A 23,430-nucleotide genomic window follows, 5' to 3' on the forward strand; every position below is an offset into this window, starting at 1 on the left:
TTATTTACAAAGAAAACGCACAATAATCAATAATACTGTATATACGCCAGTGTTACATATCTGGCTAATTTTGACTATATTATATTATATTATATTATGTTAGCTATATTATATTATATTATATCATATTATTTATTTATTTATTTATTTTATTATTATTATTTTTTTAAAGAATGTCCTGCAGCCACACTGAAAATATGTGTACTATTTTTCTAATGATGTTTTCACAGAATAAATGGATACGCTGGAAAGGGACTGCACGAGCACTACACACGTCGATTCAAGCCAGCGTTTTACTATTCAGCGTCATTGTGCGCGTGCCTATGCAACAACTGGATAACAACATTTGTATGACAGGATTAAGTGGCGCACTTTGAAGGCATGTAACATCTGGGAGGGGCGTCGTGTCTGTGACAGTGTTGAGTCAGTTGGCTGTGTGAAATAGAGGGTTTTCATCCGGTGCAGAAGGGAAACCTTTCTTCTTTCTGAAAGCAGGTCTGCTGAGATGCGCAGGGCTCCGACACAGCGGAGGTCGCGAGGCTGCTGGTGAATTACAATTGGGATACGAAGCCAGCATGAACGAGGGGCTCTTTTTTCGTGGTTTACGATTTTCCCGCATGTTTAATTAATTGAAGCTTTCTTCTGGTGGGAGGATTTAGTCCCGCGGTCGCATGCAGGGATGATTTTTCTCGGCTTGGTTTTGCTACAGAGGACCATGGAGACCTCCGAAGGCATCGGTCATGCTCTCTGGTAAGAGGGGATTTCTGCTCCAAGATGTCCTTCTCATCCTCACTGGGCGTATTAATGAATAGCCGTCAACACAACCTATATTCTCTTTGAAAAATAACATGGCCTACATAGGAGACTACCACATATTATTTGCTATTTTATTCATTGTTTTTTTAGCATTTCTTAACGTAAAAACGTTTGTCATCGTGTCAGTGAGTGTCACACCTGCGATTTGTTATTGCTTTCCGTTAATCAGTGTTTGAGTATCAGCCGGTGCTGCCGTCTGCAACGACTATGCAGATGCAGGATGGCTGTAAATTAAATGCAAGCACTGTATGAAATGAAATGTGCCTGTCATGTGTGTTGTTACCTAGCGCCTGCAAACGGAAGGGCATATTGTTTGTGTGGCACATTCATTAAAAAAGGCAGGAAATGCCAGCATTGCAACCGCATCTGCGTGAATTCAAATGGGCAGCTTTAAAAGGAGTAAAAAAAAACTGTCATGCTTCCTGGGAACACACAACTTCTCCCTGTTACTGCATTGTTGTGGAGCAAAATAGGCAGAAGCACGCTGCTCCTGCTGTCTGCCGGGCCTTATTGATTTCACTGTTCACATTTATGAATACTGCTCGTTCTCATGCAGCAGCCTTAAGCCCCTATTATTAACAGATTCCTGAACAAGGATGTCTGTCTGGATCTGAAAAAACTCATCCTAATGGGTTGTGTGGGTCAGTCCGTGCCTTCGGGGTGATTCACAGCTCTTGTTGTACCTGGGAAACACCTCTGTTTTCAGAAGAGGATTTTCCACTTTGCTGCCAAGCAATTTTGAAAGTGCTGATCGCTCCTATTTTGGGGTTCCTGTGTTTTTGTAGGGGCTTTAGATTTTTGGAGCACTGGATGATTTGCAAAGAGGTTTGGTTTAGCTGTTTTGAGACCAGTCATGCTCGGGGGATTTTAACACATGTTGGTGTTTGTTTTCTTCCCTCTCTGGTCACTGTTATCTTCAAATTGGTAGCACGGCACTTTACTTTTCTATGAAGCCCTTTCGATGGTTTTCATGCTACTTTGAGTGTTACAGTTCAATCAAACAGCCATAGAATTGGGCTTTGACCCAGATTGGAGAAAGCACAATGGTATTCTTTTGCCATTTTGTTTCACCAAGGTGACACTGCTCCTTTTATGATGCCCCCAGGACATGGACTGACACAATTTGAGCATCTGGTTCAGTAATCGTTGACTGACAAGCATGCAGGTTTAGTGGGGTGTGTGAGAAGTCGCACACTCACCCCCTGAACCACAATCTTCTCTCTAACCTGTGCATTTGCATGGATTTAAAATGAAAACTCTTTTGGCCTCCTTCAAAGTGTCTTGGTGCTTAGTGTGTGAGCTCAGTGAATCAAATCCCAGACCTTATCAAGTGCTGGAAATACATCAGAGTAGTGGTGCCACGGATAAGAGAGAGAATTCACCCTAATTTCTTCTGTCGAAAAGAACATAAAAGCACAAAAGAACCAGATTAGGCTGTGTAATAGTGAATGTAAGTGTATGGCTGTGGCTGCACATCATAAGCAGCCCTGAACTCCCTCCAAAACCAAACAAGGCGGATTATAGCCACTATGGAGCATAAAAAAATGACTTTGGAATACATACAGAAATCCCTCCAGGTGTTACGGCGCAAAGGGAAAATGCATAGGAATAATCCCCTTGGACGTTAGAGCCACATTCCTTTCTTTATTACTCCCCCCACCTCAGCTTAGCAGAATCCAGGTGGATAGCAATCACCAAGATTGCTTTGTTTCACCCGCGGTAGCTGTGTCAAACGTGCAAAGGTGAGCGTCAAGGCCAGGGAGGAGAAACGGGGAGCCACGTGATTGGTCAGTCCGAGCTAAGCTGCCCTGCTGTGCGCCGATAAGCGTGTTATAAATCAGTACTTCATGGATATAGAGAGCACAAGAAGAGATCATTTTAGTGTATGTGAGTGTGTGTGGGGGGTTTGGGTCACCTGACCTCCCATAAGCCCTCTGCAGTTCTTTGGTCGGGGTTGGTCAGGTGGAGGTAGTTCAGTAAATCCTCTGCACGTGTGACCCTGAATCATCTCTTTATTATACAGAAACCTGAATCAAATCTCTTTTTCTTCTTTAGGTTAAAAACATTTGGACGTTTCTGATGCCCATCCTCATCATTACAACTCTCCAGCGGGTGAATTAACATCCTTGGACTTAGTTGTTGAATGGCAGGAAGAGTGTGCAGATAAAGGTCACATGACTGTTGTCTTACAAAAGCAGAGCGAAGTTCAGAGTAGGGATGTGTATTGTTAGTCGACTAATCCATTAAACACTTCTACCTTTGCTAGTCTGCTATGGAAATACTCGTCACTTAAACTTATAATCATGATAATTATTTCATGCTACTGCGTTCACCCAGTGAAGATGCCATTATAACAATCAAGCACATAACACGCCCATACGATTTATTTTCCCAAAGAATTTCCCCCCAAACTGTTTTCAATAAATGTTATTTGTTAACTTTTATTTTGTGAGATGACGTGATGTTTTGTAGGATAATGTACAATGTTCATAATGCCCGGTCCAAAGTACCATATATTTTAGCAGCATTTAAAAAAATGATTTAGTCATTGAAAAATGTCATCAGTAATCTTAAATGGCTCTCATAATAAAGGCCATATTTTTTCAGACAATGTTTAACCATATAGATGAAATTTTTATCGATTTTAAGTGTTTTCTGAGTGTTTTCTTACTTGTTGACCAGTTAAACTACTTCAATATAAACATCAGGGAAATTAGTCATTAGGAACATCTCTTGTTTAGTTGCCAGACGCATCAAGAAAAACACTGGAAGTGTTGTCCTGTTACGCCATAGAGTGCTCCATGGATGATCTTTTTTTGTAGGCCGACGTGGAGGTTAGTGTCTCCCTGCCTTTGGGATTTTTCCATTGGATTTTGGATTATTGCAGAAAATAAACTCTGAGGCAAGATAACCTTTACAAATGAGCACCGCTTTCAGGACTTTTGAAGCCTATACGTAATTGGAAGAAGTAAAAAGCTTACGTTAGGCTATAAATAAGCTACACTACGGTCACATGACTTTAACGTTGACACCACATTGAGGCTGTGAATCTGTGTTTGGTGTGATGACGCTTTGTAGTCCCATTTAAAAGTTAGCAACTGCACTTTTTAGGACATATAAGAGCTCAAAATTCAACAGTGGGGTTTTATGTTGTAGAACAAAATGTGAAAGTCTTTTGAGCTGGTGTTAACGACAGACCTTATTTCAGGCATCTAAACAAAAGCCCATTAAAAAAAAACACTGACTTCAAGAGGACTTGCAGTTCTATGTGCTAGATTTTAGGACTAATTTCTGGGCCACTCCATTAAATGCATTGTTAGAGCCAACTATGCAACATTTATTATGCATATGTGAAAGCTGCACAGTCTACAACACTTTAGGCCTTGTTTCGACTCCTCAGAAACATAGTTGTAACCCTCCTCTGGTTACCATGTGTCACTTCACAACAGCAGCAGCTGTGTCAACACCAACAGTCAACATGAGGGCTGCCAGCTTCACCTGTCTGAGGAGGGCAGGAGGTGATATTTCAGCTGCTCTTTTACGTCTCGGCTGGCTGTTGAAAGAGGCTAACAAACACATTGTGCATCCCTTTCCATTTGCAACACGTATGAGTTTGTTGCCGAAGCATCGACTGTTACATATTAAGACATGCTGCACTGTAAGTCATGAATATATCTGTTATATAAATGCTGTTGACAACAGTAGGCTGTTCCTGGGACTCCTGGGTCAGATAAAAGCTGACAGCAGAAAGAGTGAATCTCTTTAGGAGCTGTGAGGCATCGTGTTTATCAAGGGATGAGAAAACTGGATATAAAACTGTTGCCTGTAGGAATCCGCTTTGCTATGAATGTTGTGATCTAATATGTATGACTTCTAAGCTGAAGAGAGAGCAGCGCTGTTGCTTGTGTGGACACGGTAGGATTGGACCTACCTTGCAGGCTTCAGTGTTTAGCCCGTCGGACTTGAATATTAAACTCGTCGCTGATTTGCATTCGTGTGATGCACGCTGCACAGGGGCAGCTCGCTCTCATCGCACAGCTCATGTTTTAATCAACATGGCTTCCTCAGTGCTATCTATACCGCCATCCAGAGCGCGTCCCTCATCCCCCCTACACATGCTTAGTCAACATGTGTTTGATGATGGTGTTGAGTTCATATCTCTAGTACTCATATCTCCTCTGATCCCTCCTTTGATGCTGCTCTCTGCGACTCTCTGTTTATCTGATTCTTCATTGTCCCGCCATCGCTCCCGCAGGCTTCTCTGTGGAATGTGATGCCGCCCGTCTCGTGTTGCTGTACCTGTACCTTTGCACACATCTGTACACCAGATGTTTAAGCAGTTAGCGCCCGACTTCAACCAGTGAGAGCACTGATCCTCTCAGGTGTGTTATTTGTTCGACTCAGTGGTGGTTAGAGGACGACCTGTTGCGGGTAATAGATTCATCCTTGTCTTGGAGTACCTTGATGTATATTTGATGCAGTTTGGTGTTTTGCCATGCCAGAAGTTGTGACTCATATTTTGATGCTGTTTTCTTCCATATATCCTCTCCTTTCTATTCCGAACAAATAGCAACAACTGTTGCTGGAAATGTTCCATCGAAAGACCTAAACGTTTTCATGAAGTGGATTCACTGAAGGTTACGCTAAAGTAAGACCGAAGTGTAACCTGGCGTGTAACCTTTGCTAAACAGTAGGCCGTTACAGGATAATGGTGAATGCTAAAACCATGCAACACAAACTGGCTGTTCTTTGGAGCATCACATTATTTCATGTCAGTTAATGCCAGCAGCACATACCAGACGCATACAGGCAGAAGAAGTTGTGAGGTCTCAGTGGGGTTAGGGTTAGTAGATGTGTGTAATGTGATTGCTACTGATGTGTGATAGCGTGGAAACAGGGAGGTGGTGCATCCTGATACGTTTCCACAGATGTGTGTTATCCTGTAGAGAAGTACAGTCATTAAAGATGTACTATAAAAGAACTGGTACTGAAACATGGCATCCAAACTTGGCCATTCCTCCTTAAACTGTTTGTACATACACATACTGTACTAATGTCACATTTGTTGTAATGGAAAAGCCAATACTTGAACATGCAAGCCCTTTTTACACTGAGATCCTGCTATAGGGCTGCTAAGTCTCTTCTTTATGCTGCCTCTGTATTTTAGCACAGAACAAAACTACAATTGCGGCATCATTACGCTCCAGTGTATGGTTTGTGACAGCATGCCGACGGCATTAACTGCTGCTAGCTGCAGTTTTTTCATATGTATCTTTATATGCTTATTTATGCACAACATACAAACATCCAGAAGTACATATCACCCAGTTTTACAACAACAAACAAACCCACATACAGGGGGAGGAGACTCGATAAACAAAAACAAAGAAATATCAGTTGCTTATAGAAATGGTTCAGTTTGCTCTGTAAAATTGCTAACTAAATAAGCTACACTGATCCAAAGAAGGGATAGAATTAACAAAAGAAACAAAAGTTAATAAAAGTTTTGTCAAAATTATCGGGGCAACTCCTAGTATTATACCTAATTATATCTAAGCATAAAAAGGACATTAAATCTTTCAGCAAAGAACGAGAAGGTGGAGATTTTTTTATCCTTTACTACTACTTGGGGGATCAAAGGTGAGACAACTTTGTCCCCCCGTTCCACGACCTTACTTTTTTTTTCAGAACGGCAAGGCGGCTTAACGGTGCCATATACTTCCGTCTTGAACAGGCAGTGTGAAAGAGGCTTAAGATAACAGACGGCCGCTAACTCTGTGTTGCTCTTCATCTCCATCTTCCCCTCTGTAGGTCTAGCTCTCAAAAGTGAAAGTGAAGCCAATCAGATATTCACTCTCATTCAGAACAAGCTATGTCCACCATGTGTTTGGCCTCGCTTTATGTGCTTTTTTCAGCAAACTGACCATGCAGTTAAACAGTGATGTCTACCTGCTAACATTTGCAAATATTAGCTACCAGACCAAGTAAGGCTGTAGCAGAAAACCCCTGATGTGCTGAGGACAACAAAAGTGGGTTTCATTGCCAGTGAATCAAACGTTTCAAGAGGAAGAATCCTAATCAGAAGTACTTTATTGATCCCCGGGGGGAAATTGTGGTTTGTTACAGTCGCTCTGATGCCAAGCATAAAGAATTATAGAAAGTAGAAATAAGTACCAGAACAAATATAAATATAAAATATAAAACAGATATACAGTAATAATAAAAACAGTTAGCACTATTATGTGAATATTTAAACATTCTAACTATGTATTATGTGCTGAGTGTGTAAAATGTGTAAAAAAAAAAACGGTGTTTTTGTCTTGTGTGAGTGCTATTTTTTCTTCAAAATTTACATGGTAATGTTTTAAATGACGGTATTTGCTCTCATGGTAGCAAAAAAGAAATGCTAGTTAACTCAGAGCACTGAAGTCAAAGGATTGTTAGTTTAATGAAGACATAAAAGGTACATTTTAGTGAGTGAAAAGGAAAGCACCAAGCTCCCAAGCAAATGTTTTGGTGTCTGGACAAAGCCATTCTTTAGGGGCACGGCAGCCTTTTGGCTCCAGCTGCCCAGCGACCATGCAGATGAATACCAAATGTCTCTGTCTGTCCTCTCCCGACGGATTCTCTCAGTGGGTTTACAGCTCAGCCTCACTGCTCAGCAAAGAACAGACATGACACTGCCGAGCACATTCCCAGGTGAAAGTCCTTTTTTAGTATATTAGATTAACTTAAAATCTCATTATCACAGGCCCGGTTTTGTTAAACAGGGTTCATGTGATGAGCTTTTGTCTGAGCGGCGGTCGTAACTCTGCCACTTGTTTGTGTGAAAGGCTCCTACTTGTCTGTCAATGGGAGGTCAAGCATGCTGGGGGTTTTCACACGTACAGGAGCAAACAGCAGTTACTGGTTCAGTTCCAGGACAGGAGCCAACGCAAACGCGGTACAAGTATTTCAAGTATGCCTTTGCACAAAGCGAGCCTCACTCTTAATGTTGTTTGAGAGAGGAAAACAAAACACTATGTCTTACTAACCCCTGAAAAGCAGAAAGCTGGTCAAAAGCTGTGTGCGGAGCTTTGAGACAGCTGCTCGGAGTGACTGATAGATAAATGTTGCCTTCTGAAAGACGAAATGCTGGCAGACGCAGTCTTTGGACGGGTAATTTTGATTCAGCCCTTGAGGCCTTCCGTCTAGATTTGAGGGTTGAATGGAGTCATTTTATGATTTACTCGACTGGCAAGATGCTTGTTTATGGCAGCCATTTGTGAGCAGCGTTGAGTGAGAGGTTATTGGCAGAAAAACATGATCGCTATTTTTGGATGTCAAGTCTCTATTGGGTATTAGGGAGGAGGCTTTGTTTGTAATGAACCTCCATTATGTGGGAAAAAGAGCACATGAAACATTGCTCACTTGCTACAGTCGGGTGAAGGCAACATTACATGTCTTAAGCTTTTTTAATGGGGCCTTATTTAAGTGTTTTCCTTCTCAATAGAGCTATCCCAGACAATCTGATAAGTAAAAGCTAAAAAAACAAATAAACACTTAATTCCACGCAAAGTGAATTTCATGTAACCCTTGTAATTTATGACAGCAGCAAAGAGGAAACTCTGCTGAAAATTGCAGTTATTCCTGTTATTTATTCCATCACTTTGCTCCTGGCTCTATTCCTCTGGCTCCCTCTCCTTTGAACCAGTGGCCGTTGAGCTATTGAGACATAAAACACTCAGGGTTTGGGTTTCTCGCTCTCTGTTTCTGTCCATGCATTATTAATGTTACTGATCCTGTCTCATTTCCCTCTCTTTGCAAATTAATTGGTTGTATCTGAGAGCTAATTTTAGGGTATTATTACACACTTCAGAACGCCTTAAGCTGCAAGCTAAGTTATGATCAGACTTTTATTGAACTTTTGATATTTTCTAAATGTCCCATAAAACTGGCCTAATGCATATTATTAATATGGCTTTAAATATTTTCAAATCTGGCTATTCTGATAATAAATGATCTTTACTACCTATTGTATGACAGATTTACTTTCAGCTTGTTGAGTCTCTGATAATTTATGTGTATTTTACAGTCACAGAAAAAGAAAATATTGATCTACTTTCTTTCCTTTTGAAGATGTATTATTATGGCCCATTCCTACCAGTGTGATGAAAAAAAGTCATTATAACAAGCACATTTCCATAAAGAATATAGAAAAAACAGAGGATTTTCTTTCTCAAAATAGTGACTTATCTAAGAAAAATAGTGAGAAACTTTATCTCAAAAACAAAGAACAATACTATGTCATTATTTTGAGAAAGTCTCATAATTTTAGACAATAAGTCATTGTTTTGAAGATTTCTCATTATTTTAAGATATTAAGTTGTTATTTTGAGAATTTTTCTTATTTGAGATGAATGCATATTTAAGTTTTTTCAGATTTTTAGAAAGTTTTTCATTATTTTGCCATTGTTTTGAGAAAATATCTCATTATATTGAGATAAGTCATTTTGAGAAAGTTTCTTACTATAGTGATTTACAATGACAGTATCTTTTTTCCTATCACATAGGCAGAAATGGGATTCTGTATTCTAAGTTTTTTTTTTCTTTTTTAAGCTTTTCAAGGATTTAGCTTCAGACACTCTCACAGCGGTGCAGTAGCCCCCCCCTGATGTTACTTAGTGTAATGTCATCAAGGAAACATCCATTCTTATCTACTGCTGACTCTCTAGAAATGCAACCATTGACTTAAGACCTCAAAAGAACACTTGGCTAATATTGCAAATTTAAAGAGAAGAAGACATCTAAGCATGAATATATTTTGTTGATGCATCTCAGCAGCAGTTATTTCTGTTATTTCATCAGGTGAGAGTGTGGCTGGGAGCGAGAGTTGTAAAGTCCCCAGAATTACATCACATGGAGGTCAAAGGACATCTGATCACGTCCATGGGTTTGGGGGCTCCTGGTGAGTACTGATGACTCCCCTCAGTGTTAAGACAGACACTTTCGTGTCTGGACAAGTGTGGAATGGCCTGTGTTTTTTTTCCTCTCACATTTCAACAGAAGGAAAACAAACGTGTTTTTCTCAAGGTAACAGCCAGCTGAAAAAACAGCTGTGTGTGTGAAGGCCTTTTGTTCACGTATTGTCACCGCAGCTGTCAGATAATCTTATCAGAGCACCGAGCAACTGTCAGCAGGCAGACATATTGTAAGAAAGAGACACTTAGAAGTCATAACACTGCATTTTAAATTATTAGGAATGTTTTCTTCAAATCCCTCACAACTGCATTCCTGTGATTTGGACCAAAATGTCCATCTGACTTTTCTTAAAGGAGAAGTCTGTTATTTTTACTGTTGGTCACCAATTTAATGAAAATACAGAATCCAACATTGTATTAATCAACCTCTCCAAACTTTCTTACTTTCCCATCCTTGACTCTCATCTGTTGGCTAATTAGTTCCTACTGAAGAAAATGGGTCACAAACAGTCTCCTTAAGTTTGACTCAAAATAAACTACAGTTTCTATGTATAAGATTATAAGGAAACCTGTTACCTGAAACCTGTTAGGAGTTTTGACTAGGTTTTGGGGTAAACATATAAGACTGTTGACAGCTTTTTGTTGCTCTCAATGTACATGCACAGAAATATATACAGACAAAAACAAACGACACTGAAGCTGAACAAGGTGAAGATAAACATTTCACTGCTCTGTTCATATATGAATACATCCATAAAAAGTGTTTATATATTAAAAAAACACCACAATGGTCTATGGCACAGTGGAATAAGCTACAGTATGACAGCATCTCATACATAGAGAATGCTTGTTAGAGATAGTTCATTGTTTGTGTCCAATTCAATCCCCGGAATAATGTTGACATTGTACATTGCTGCAAACCACAGATATGTTACAATCGAGGGTATGTTAAAACTTAACGTTTTTATATGTTTCAACATTGTTGTGGGTGTTTTTTTGGTTTGTTTCTTTTTTAAGATCATTTTTGGGGCTTTTTATGCCTTTATTCCATAGGACAGGTTGAGTGTGAAAGGGGGAAAGAGAGAGGGGATGACATGCAGCAAAGAGCTGAGGCCGGCATCGAACCCATCGCCGCTGCGCCAAGTACACAGCCTCCATACATGGGGCTCTATCCACTGAGCCACTGGGTGTCCCACAACAATGTTGTGGTTACTGTGAGGTTATTTTTAGGCACAAAAAACACTTGGTTATGGTTAGGAAAAGATAATTGCATCCACCATTGCCTCCTACTCCCAGTGACAAAGTCAGCTCATATACATGGATTCAGAAACGTCGATATGATATGTCTGAAACCAACAAATGTAATGTATATGTGGTTTGCAGAAACATCCAATGCCAAAGTTCTGTAATGGCGACTACAGGTCTCATAGTTGGATTTGTGGACAATATAAAGAAATATGATAGCGCCATCCTGAAACTTTAATTCAGTCTTTCTGAAGATGTTTTACTTGTTCTGTGCTGTGTAGATGTTCAAGGTTGCCAGGACAGCAAGCTGCAGGCTGAGAGGGTTACAGCTCTGCAGGAGAGGAAGAAGGCCCTGGAGGCTCTCCTCAGCACCAGAGTGGGAGAGCTCAAACAAGTCTGTTTGCAGGAAGCAGTGAGTAGCTCTCACTTCACTTTTGAAACATACATGGCTCAGCTACAATATTCTCACTCCATTTGCCTCAGCTGTTTAGATGACAACTGCGGTTTTCATTATTGTGTTTTTACTAAAGAGCTTGTCACAGATTAAAGCGTATTTTAAATGCTCTGTAAATTTGAACCTCTGGATATCGATGCAACTGTTTTTTTCTCACTTAAAATGGGTTGCAAATTTAAATGAATTTAACTACCCTAGAGGTGTTGTTAGCATGTTTTAATGTAGCAGCAGCTGCCTCAGCTTTTCATTAACAGCTGTTAAAAACTTCACTATTTTCAGCTTGATGTCAATTTACCTGCTCTGTCTCTGCGAGCTCTATTCTTGGATTCACAAGTTGTCATCACTGTTTTCAGTGAAGCTAATTTCAAAGTTTTTAAAGGTGGATTTTATTGAAACTTGAAGTAATCTGCTAAGTGGTATCATGTTATGAAACACTTTGGACCTCACAGGCCAGTGAGAAAATGGATTTTAGTTACTGGGGGCTAATGAATGTCCTCTACAGGAGCTGACTGGGAAGTTGCCACATGCTTTCCCCCTGGAGACGGGAGAGAAACCCCCAGTGGTGCAGCGCAGAGCTGGCCTGGCGCCCACCACCAAGGCAGAGGTAAGTCAACACCTTGAATATCAATTGTGTTTACGCAGCAGCTGTAGCGCTGTGTGTACTTGTGGTCTAACACGGCTGGCTGTCCCTGACTGCAGGATGAGGCTGCCCAAAGAAAGCAGATGAAAGCCATCTTCACTGGTGCTCTGTACAGACACTCAGAATCAGACCGAAATGTCTCAAATAGCAAGAGGACTGTTCATCGGGGGTGTCACACAGGTACAACTACAACGCACCTAACACGACCCCCATACACCCACTTAAAAACAAAACAAATTAACACGTCTTGTGAATAAAAACAAAGCGGCATTAATATTCATTAACATTTTACACTTTTAGAGAAAGACAATTAAAGGAGCAGTGTGTAAGATTTAGGGTGTGTAACACTCGCCAACCTAATAACAGCCCACAAACATAATGATCCACAAACATAATACAAATCGCAGCTTTTAAAGTAATAACCTCACAAACGTAATACAATTTCCACAAACTTAATAGCAGCTGTCAACCACAAACGCAACGGGTGAATTAGCGTTTTTTTTACTGTGAGCTTATTTATTAGCTTCCTCTCAAAACAAATGGATCCAGTTGTTTAAACTGATGAAAATGCTAATTGTAGCAGTTTTGTGTAAAAAAAAAAACGTGTTTTGCTGACACTCTTGTCACAGATGGGCTGCAAACTATGGTGGCTGACACAAAAACGTGAATTGCCCTATCTAGAGACAGTGGTTGGTTTGTCCGGTCTAGGCTACTGTAGAAACATGGTGGTGCAACATTGTGATCTCTGACAAGGACCTGCTCCCTATGTAGATAAAAATGGCTCAATTTAAGGTGACAAAAACATGACAATTCTTATTTTCAGGTGATTATACACTAAAGAAAACATAGTCTTTTATATTATATTCCTTTTCAGCTAATATATTCCCCCAAATCCTACACACTGGACCTTTAACTTTGCATTTATGTTCAGCAAAGATGTCAGATTTCATGCTGCTTCATCTGTGACCTGAATGATTTGTTATTTTTCAGAGGACACTGTCATGTCAGAGAGTACAAGCTCCATGTCGGATTCAACATCCCATGACAATGGTGAGTCAACTGAATACACTGACTGTCTGTCAACAACTATCTCTGGTGGATTCTGCGTATCCATATTCATAATGAGCTTAACTGACAGTAGTAGGCAGGCAGTAAAACTAGCTCAATGTATTTGGAGCCTTTTGCACATTCAAAATACATCACTCACACTTAGTGGGTGGGAGACTCATTTGCACTTGGGGTGTTATGACGCCAAATAAAAATTTGCAGTCACATTTCAGTTGTAAATCCCCACGTAGCACACTTGGCTTGTTTTGCTTTCAATGAAAATGAAAGTTGTTTTTTTGTCATCCGTGATTGGGCTTCATTAAAAGATAATTTCTTTGTTTATCTTCTACCGAAAGAGTCTTCTCCCAGTGTGGCAGCTGACCAGCGCTCTCTGTCTCAGCCCCGGCTCACTGTGGGCAGCCCTGACCACAGGATCAGCAGGAAGCTGTCGCCAGTCGAGATTTACTACGAGATGAGGACACGCCGCAACTCCGTCACAAGCTCTGTTAGGTACTGTTCTTAAAGCTCATTTTCAGGTTCATACTTGTATCTTGGGTTTCTACTTGTTATGGATCTATTTGTTGTCTAATCCATACATTGACCAGAAATGACCTAACTATGAACTATCGGGATCTATAGAGCACCACTGAAGGCAGGCATACCGCCATGATGATCCCTTTAAAATTTTAGCACGTGCATCAGAAACACAAAACAACCTCACGTGGAATCAGTGAAAGTTTTTCAGCCAAATCCCAGCAAGCAGCAATAAGTGCTTCAACTAAACCATTAGCAAGATACAGAGCAACTGCAGGTGGTAAAATTTGCCTGTTGCTGTTTCTGCCTAATTGTGTCAGCAACACAGGCCTAAGTTTGATATTGATGTCTCAAAAGTTGAATATAACAATATGAACGGTAAGTCACTCACTTTATCTTCAAGGACTCAAACAAAGGAAACAAAGCACCTAAATCTACTCTAAGAACTTGTTACTTGGTTCTGGAGAAAGTCCACACAGCTGTGTCTTTTTTGAGATGAAAGAATATAACAGACGAGGGACGGCTCTTGTGCTGTGCGTGATACTGTTGGTCGGTTCTAAAGATGGAGCGCTCCTCAGCCAATCAGGAACTACAGGTAAAATACATCAAACTGAGGGAATCATTGGCGTAAACGTGCACCCTGAGTAAACTTTCTGTTGTACATTACTAGAGCATGTTTACGTGCTTTAGTGGTTAATAAACACCTACTTTTATGTCTGTGCTGGAACACATGTATTAACCCTTTGTCTGAGGTTCACCATTTTAGTATATTTACTCTTTAAACTGCACTCCTGAAAAAGCCAAGCCTGCTCTGATTGGTCAGTGTCTCCATGAGCTAAGCATATCTCAGTGTCTCTGCACCGTCATTGCAGTGGGGGGGTGACTGTGTATAGCAACACTTTTCCCCGTTAAAAATCAGCAGTAAAAAAATGGACATGTTCCAGCAGGAATATGATCTGAAATCGTGGAAAAATGTACAACATCAGCAAACAACATTGTATGTTTCCCCAATGTTAGCATGTAGCTACATGCATGGGTGGATAACTGAATAGGCCTACAGGCACAGGACCTAAACTTAATATGATTATTAAGAGACGGCAAAAGACTACAAAGAGATGCAAAGGGACTGCCAAGAGAGACAAATTTTCTACTAAAAAAAAGCAAAACATCCACAAAGAGACACAACTGGACTATGATGAGATACAGAATGACTACATGAGATAAAAAATGACTTCAAAGAGGCACAAAACAACTGCAAGAAGGCACAGAATAACCTTGAGGAGACAAAACAGTAAAACAAAAACAAAAGAAAAATAGGGGAAAAAAGAAAGCAAGAATAGCGAGAGACTAAAGTCTATGTTTTTTGCTTCTCTGTACTGGTGGGCCTTTTTGCGTGCATTCACAGGGGCCCATTGTCTCATAATCAGCCCATGGCTACATGTAGCATTGTAGCCTACGTAATGTAAACACTAACAGAAGCATGCCTGGAGCAGATGAGAACACGAAGAAATCTGCCATGATCTGAAGTCAGCTTGTCTCAAAAGTAGAAAAAAATGAAAGTATTACTTTACATACATGCGATCCATTAGTTGCAGCTTTAGTCAAATTGAATATGAACATCTAACTTGTAACATCATATCGTCTATATAAGGGAATAATATTCATTCATTAATTCATTGTCTGTAACTGCTTGCTTGTTCTCTGTGAGGGGGGGCTATCCCCGCTGTCACTGAGAGGTGGGGTTCACCCAGGACAGGTCACCAGACTATCGCAGGGCGAGGCAAATAGTCCGGCAGCTGCAATAGTCTGGGCCCTGTGATAACAGAATAGCAGGAAAAGTATAATAGGTCCCCTTTAAAGTGAATGCATACTGCAAGCTGTGCAGTCTGTTTGATGTGTCTGAGAGTGCACTGCACTATACTGTATGTGTGTGCAAATATAACCCTGATTGTTTTAATTATGAATGATAAATACAGCCATGTGCTCTTCATTTTTTCTCCTTATAGCCCAACTCACTCCTTACCCAGAAGTGCATCTAACATTGAAGGCAGAAGTGTCCCAGCGACTCCTCTGTTGGCCCGAACGGCTCCAATCAGTGTTCACGTCAGGTAATCTGTGGTACAGCGCCGCTCCCGTCTGATACAGCACAGCTGCCGCTCCCTCCCACTGTGATAACTGTGTGTTTGGAAATGGCTTAATGACTTTGTTAATGCAGATACAGAGTCAGGGTTGTAACAACGATTAGTGTCACATTTAGCTACCAGCAAGGGCTTGAGCTCATCGTTTGGTTTTTAAGTAAACAAAGTGTGTCCCTTCTAAAGTGATTCTCTGTGAAATTCAGTTACATACTTTTGATTAAGATTGCTTTCACTCACTTTCCTTTAGTTGCACTGAGTCCTCTCCTAAAGTAAGCTGTTGTTGTGCTCATCCCTGCATTAGGTCGGATGCATCAGGTGATAATGGGTTGAAGCAGTGGTCTGGCAGCCTGGATGTACCCTACATGATTCCATTGGCCCAGGAGGGCTCTTCTTCTGACCGTCGAGGCTGCCCGTACAGCTCCAGGGCCAGGCGCAGTAACAGCTCCGAGGCCCTGCTGGATAGATCGAGCCTCCCTGATGATCCTGCTCCCAGAAACGGGATGCCTCCAAGAGGAGGGCCCTACAAGAGCTCAGAGACACTTACTGATGGCAAGCTGCGACACATTCACCTGGGCAGCCCTGAGAGACATGCCGATGGCTCTGTGGACCAGGCCAAAATGCGTCTGTCGATGGGCGACAGAGCGGCTGGTGGAGGCTACAATGAGCTTTTGATGGACTATATCTGGGGGAAACAGCAGAGGATGCAAGTGCAGCACCACCTATACCAGTCCACAGGCAGGATCTGGCAGGACGTGCCCTCTCCTCGCTCCTCCACTGCAGCGGTGCCTCCCCATGCTAACGGCTTTTCCCATTCCCAGGTGCACCTACCCAGCGCTGCACCTCCGTACAGCCCCATGGTGCTCCGAGGGTCCCAAGCTGAGCTGCGAAGGGTCAAAGTCACCAGAACCAAATCTTGTGGACCCTTCATTCCTTTGCAGCAACATCCCCAGGACGCCATCCTGCTGTCAGCCTATGAGTCACCTCTTCCTGCCTCTGGAACCACCACATCCTCCATTCCCAACCTGCACCCCTACCAGACGGAGTTGTCTGGCCCCTCCTTCAGTCGCAGACCCCCACAGTTCTCTCTCCCAACCCCAGAAGACTCAACGCGAAGCTTACATAAAGCTCTTGCTCTGGAGGGACTGAGGGACTGGTACCTGAGGAACGCCCTTGGCTATCCTCCTGCTGCCTCAAAGGGCCACGAGGCAGGGATCTCTCGCCTGTCACACCCCCACCCGCTGGTGCACCAGGCCCAGTCTGTTCAAGGTGAACCAGCCAACCTCCACAGGTCGCAGTTACCCCAGTCAGTCAGCTTCCATGGTCACCCGCTGCATGGAAGGTCAGTATACATACTTTCTTTTGGTCTCATTGCTTTGTTTTTTTACACCTGTATGTCCGTTGTTGGGAATTATCATCAGTGTTTTGAGCAAGAATTCATACACCAGCAAAAGTAACAAGCCTAAAGGAATGAAGCCTTCTATAATTATTGTTTTGTGTTTAACAATTACAATTACATTACAAATCTGCACTAAAAGCAGAAGAAAACTGTACTATATGAACAATCAGATCTTTTTCTGATTTCAAGAAGCATTTTGTAAGTTTTAGTAGAATACATTTTATCAAAATACATACCAAATGTATACCATACCAAATATTAACATACATGTTTGCAAATACAGTCACTCAGCATTTACCACAAAGATCTGCTTAAAGCTGCAGTATAGTGATTTTGTCTCCCCCCTCTGCCAGTGAGAGTAATTACATAAACACTGTTGATGTGCACTGCAGGCAAGCTTGTTATATCTCCCCCACCCCAGGAGTACTCTCTTCAAGTCTTTTCGACTTTAATCATTCCTCTATACAGCAGGGTTTTTTGAATTTGCAGCATCCACTCCAGAAACCTTTCTTGGATGCTTCTTGGGATGTTCAGGCATAGCTTCCACCAAACTGAGCAGTGGCTTTGCCACTTCGCTCCGTTTTCCCTTGATTTTTCCTTTTTTAAATCTTTATTTCCAACAGTGAACGTGAATAGCACCAGAACATCAGAATCATGCACATACAGATGAAGCATTGAGGAAAAACAACAGCAAAAGCAGTGCCAAACAGAAAAGACAACAAAAGTCAAACAAAGCTGCATAGGAAGGTTGCCACAGACACCAAACTCTGGTGTACTGAGAAATAAGATGCATCAATGAGATGAATCAGCATTGTGTGAACTTGTTTGGCAAGGACTTAAATGACATTTGTTTATATGTAAAAGTCCTTCACTCCAGCTTTAAATATCTTTCTCACTGGAAGCTGGCAGCAAATTTCCCAGCAGAGGATGGTGCTATTGCCATCTCACTGTTCCCAGCCGATCCATCGATCATTCTGAGACCTTTACACCCACGGTTGTTTTATTTTTTTTTTTATGTTAGTACTTTGCTTGGTCAGCATTATCTGCCAACGCTCTGGCACTTGGATGTTTGCTGATCAAAACACTCAAAGTTTTCTCACTCATAGGTTTCCTTGAATTGCCTTAAAGGTACAATTTGCAACCTTTGTATCATGACAATGTGTGTAGTTTGTGTAAATTAAACTGTGGTAAACTTCCCTCCATCTTACCAGCGCTCAGATCTCCCTGCTCATTTGCCAGCTCAAATTTGAATTTGGATATTCGCTTGCTGTGAGGCTGTTGCATCAACTACATCAAGTCATTCTGCATTTACATATACCCGCCACCACGTACAGTAGTGATGTGCGGGTCAGTGTTATTAAAACAATGACTTGAACCTCTCCCGCAAAGCAAAGCTAAAAGTTTCTGGTAATCACTATCATTAATAACAACCCAATTGTTGTTGGCCATGTTGTTTGCCATTTCTAGTAAACATTACAAAATAATTTTGTAGTTTTGTGTGAAAAAGTACAAACATAGTAAGACAGCAAGTACTCACCCATATTTTAGGTGGCTCCAAATTAATATAATCATGAACGCACAGCTGATAACCTATATGTTTTGTTTACATAACATTATAAATGCGTATTTACTCAATTCAGTGTGGACAGAGAGGCACTTACCTACTTTTAGGACATGTCTTTAGGTCTACAAGTGTCTAGAGGGAAATATTTTTAGCAGACATGACCTGAGAGATTTAAATATGTCGGACTTCAACAGATTTTCCTGGGCAAAAGCAGGATAACGGAAAGCCTGAGTGCAGCAGCACTGATGATAAAGCTGCCTGTTGCGGTAGTAATGTCTTCAGAGACCTTTGTTCACAGCCAGTATTGTTTCTTGTGTGAACCTTGCAGTATAACACCCAGCAGCAGGAGTGTTTCTTGGTCCGGTGCAGGGCAGTGCATTGTGGTGGTTGTAGGTTTTCCATCTCTTGAGCATAAGCAAATGCCACAGACTTTTTTTTCTGTTTTCTCTAGTCATGTAGCACCAATTTCAAAAGTATTTGCATTTTTCTACTGCTTAGACATCACAATCTTATAGAAAGAACATCTTTCCAGTACTGAAATACTACTTTAAGTGGCATATGAGAGACAGCAGTCACAGTTACACATAAAACTCTGACGCCTCAACAGATAAAATGTGAACATACGTCAGTGGGCTCCTCCAATTATGACAGGGATTCATTTCACAGGAAAATCACTCTCTAAGCTCTGTTATGTTCTGACCATGAATCTTGTTTTTTATTTCACAAAGATTAATTGTTGCTGTGGTTTTACCCTCCACTTCCTTCCTCTTGTGTGTGGAGTGCTGTATTGATTTGTTTTTTCCCCCCAACAGGTCGATGGAGTTCTCTCTGTACCAGGAGACTCCTCATCCACAGATGCAAGAGGTGACCCCAAAGGAACCGAGTGCAGACCCAGGCACCCTCGTCTGAAGCAGCAAAACACGCACACACACACGCACCCTGCATTATCTGAGCAAAATACTGTAGCCTCACACACACACACACACACACACACACACACACACACACATTCACTTAGACTCACACGCACACAGACAAGTTGATACAATGTGACCTCAGCAGCAAAGCAAAACACGGCAACCTCAGCAGAAAGAGACTGGAATAAATGACAAACTGTAGCTGTACAGTGTGAAAAAGCCTTGGCAAGTTCCCCGTGTTCTAACCGATCCCACCAGTATATGAACCCATCAAACCCAGTGTTCTCATGTGGATGTGGACTGGAGTTGACTCATCTAATAACAATATGGTCATGCTGTACTTAATAGTATATCGATATTTCTGGTCCAACACGAGCAGTAAACTCCTTCCTAATAACCCTGAAAAGTCTCCCGAGATATACTTTTTTACAGAATATATACAACTCTAAATTACTATTTTGTATCTTCTGAGATATAAAGAACAGCTATATTAAAGAGGTAATTTATTGCTCATTACTCTTGTGATATACGAAGATGTTATATGAGCTCATATCATTTGAAAAGTATTAATACATGCCAGTGAATGTGTGTTTGTAAACTATATAAAATGCAAAAAAAAAAAGACATGCTTCAGTCTTCATCTGCCGTTAATTTCAAAGCCATTTGTATTTTTCACGTTTGATAAATGAAAGGGGCCATGAACTGTAGTGTACTGGTGTAGCAGACAGGAGTGCCTAAATGTTTTAATATCTAAACTTGGTTAGAAAACCTTTAAAGTGCTTTCTAATAATCTGATATGCTAGCATTAAAGGAGCAGTGTGTGTTTGGGGGATTTAGTGGTAGCGGTGAGGATTGCAGATTGCAACCAGCAGAATTTTCTCCTAGTTAAGATTCCTTTAGTGTTCATTGTGTAGGTGGTTTTTATTGGGAGCCGAATTATCCGCAAATGTCTCTTCCTCTCAAAAAAAACCCAAAAACAGACGATGTGATTAAAGCAGGTTAAAACACTAAATAAAGCAGTTCCATATTTAAAAATCTTTTTTTTCCCCAACGCTCTCATCATTTATAGGCTGCTAACGCTGATAGCCGACGAGAAAAGGCGAATGGCCCTTTCTATTAGGGATGAGCGTTAGAAGTAACTTTGATATTGGAGTGCTCGTATTGAATTATTATAAAATACTTGAGTACTCACAAAGAAACACCAAATGCAAGATTTGGAATGTAAATAGGCCAACAAGTACAAATTAAAGTGCAATTTAAAAGTCATTTATTGGACAACCAGACTTCAATAAGCCTTTTAAACCATAAATTGAACGTTAAGATGAGAAAAATCTGCAAAAGAACCTTCTTCAAGCCGCTCTCCTCCAAGTCAGCTCATCTACCTAATATACCTAATATAGCAGTGGCTAATATCCAATTCCGAGCCGCTTAATGGCCCTAAAAAAGCTTTCACAGACACAGAAAAGGCTTGACTCTGTCTTTTACCCATAAATAACTTTTAGGTAACCTTAGCTGTGTGATGCTAACAGTTATGCCTGTCACTTATGAGGTAAGGAGGCGCTGTGTGAAACAATCGACTGCACGCAGCTCTATATTAAAACATTATTTTATCCATTTTAAAGAGGCGGCGATGTTGACCACATACCAGTGTCCAAGCAAATACTCGAGTACTCATACCCATCTCTGCTATCTGGAGCTACTGTAGAAACATGGCAGTGCAGCATTGCAGACTCTGTTGACTCTGTAGACTCTGTAAACGAGGACCCACTCCCTATAAACTGCTCATTCTAAGGTAACAAAAACACAAAGATTCCTAATTTCAGGTGATTATACGCTAAAGAAAGCATACTCATTATATTGTACTCCATCTCTGCCAATATATCCCCATAAATCCTACACGCTGGACCTTTAAGCCTTTGTGAGCTTAGTCTAATCAAACCCTGAAAGCAGTTCACGATGTCACTAAATTAGAGTATTTGGAATGATGTCATATATATTGTGATTTTTCAGTATTTTTTCTAGATTCAGCTTCATGCTGGCCGATAAATGTAGCTTTCTCTGTGCCAACCTTTAAAGAACAATTGGAGCAGTTTTAGGAAAAACCTGAGGGCTGTTGTGAAACCTACTGTTTGGCGGTAGCACATGACTGTATGACAATAATTTTCTCATATCAAATCTGTTTTTATCTGCATTGAGTTGTGGAGGATTTGAGTGTCATATGGAGCACTTTATGAACATCTTAAGCCTTAATTCCATATGAAATTGTCACCAGGAGAGATGACAGGCAGTATATAGGAAGGTTTCGACAGGGTTTATAACTGGGGAAAAAAAACAAAACAGAAAATGAGTTTTGTCAAAATCTACTGAGAGTCTATCTGAGTGTTAGTCTGTATATAGCGTGGATTTTACTGATGAGTTTAAAGCTGATGTTTTATTCCCGTAGCCTACTAACAATGTAAATTTTAAACTAACCACATGATAAGTATTTAATCAAAATAACCTCCCACACTCCTTCCACCCCAAAGTGAGCACTATTTAATTGATTGCTAAAAAAAAGTGGCGGTGTGAACAGAATAGGGCTGCTGCAGTTTTGAATGATGGTGTGAGCAGGTCTCATACCAGATAATTTGTTAATGAGAATTCTTGATGGCAAATTTTTGTATTTGTATTGATTTCAACTCATTTCATGTGCTTGGTTTTGTGTTGTTGGAAAAAAAAAGAACTCTTTGCATTTTTTAAAATGAAAGTAGCTATGTGTCATAATATATTTCAAAGTTTGTAATCAGAGTCTTAAATGCAATTTAAACCACAGAAAGATCAGAATTATACATGAAATTCTCAAGGAAACTGAAAGTATTTGTCTCAGTGTACACAGAACATTTTTCATCCCCCCCCCCACCACCATTTAATGTCCATGATCTTTTTAGGACTCATCTGAATGTAATTCTTTGTCATACGTGAAGTTGTTTTCTACTCTTTTACGAACTCGCACACTGTGGAATGTGACCTGGTTTCTTCTGCTGTCTGATGTGTTCACATCCTCTCAGTATCCAGCTTCATAGAGCTTCTTCCAGCTGGTTAAAACCTGAAATCAAAGACCAAACTGCTGTGCACTGGGGTTCGTAAATGTATTTTTCATATAATGTACTCTGTAAGAAAATTAATGACATGAATTTAGCTCCAAATCAAATTTATTCAAACTATATTATATTTATGAACCTATAACATTTTGTAGCTATCTACTGTAGCTCTTTCTCATCAGTGCGGGAATTGGTAATGTGTGTTAAAACCTCATTCAGCAGTGTGATGTGTTAATATTTGATTATTCTTTTCTTTTTATATTTAAATGCAGCTGTTTTCTCTTTCCCTCCTCTCTTTATAACCAGGCCTATGAAATAAGACTGTAGGCCCACCCTATACTGTATGTATGAGATTGTGCATTCATTCTACTAAATAAAGTGTCATGTTGAAATCACAGAATGTGTCAGACATGTTCATTTTTTGTAACATACACCAGGGCCTCAATTTCAGTGCAGATGTGCAGGTACATGATTTAATCGATTACCAGAACTAGAGCACTTTATGGTGGGCAGGTCACCCTCACTTTGCACAGGTCACATCACTAGTGCATTTTAGTCTATAAGATAATCGCAGGTACATGTCCACCCTCAGTAAACCAGAAGATTTTATCCAAGCAAAGCAGTCTTAATCTTAGGTCA

General features: G+C 40.7%; 1 protein-coding gene across 1 annotated transcript; it reads left to right on the forward strand.

Moving 5' to 3' along the window:
* The first annotated feature begins 297 nt into the window (after positions 1-297).
* ccdc120b (coiled-coil domain containing 120b) lies at positions 298-23,191 on the forward strand. The gene is made up of 10 exons (XM_042497590.2): positions 298-750; positions 9,664-9,763; positions 11,303-11,433; positions 11,978-12,079; positions 12,175-12,295; positions 13,106-13,165; positions 13,519-13,672; positions 15,703-15,804; positions 16,136-17,173; positions 19,607-23,191. The coding sequence occupies exons 2-10, from the start codon at positions 9,715-9,717 to the stop codon at positions 19,701-19,703; spliced, it is 1,854 nt and encodes a 617-aa protein (XP_042353524.1). The 5' UTR covers positions 298-750; positions 9,664-9,714; the 3' UTR covers positions 19,704-23,191.
* Positions 23,192-23,430: the final 239 nt, after the last annotated feature.

This window comes from Plectropomus leopardus, chromosome 2 (assembly GCF_026936395.1).
Source record: "Plectropomus leopardus strain MGB_pleo_1.0 chromosome 2, ASM2693639v1, whole genome shotgun sequence".
NCBI classification, from domain to species: Eukaryota; Metazoa; Chordata; class Actinopteri; order Perciformes; family Serranidae; genus Plectropomus; species Plectropomus leopardus.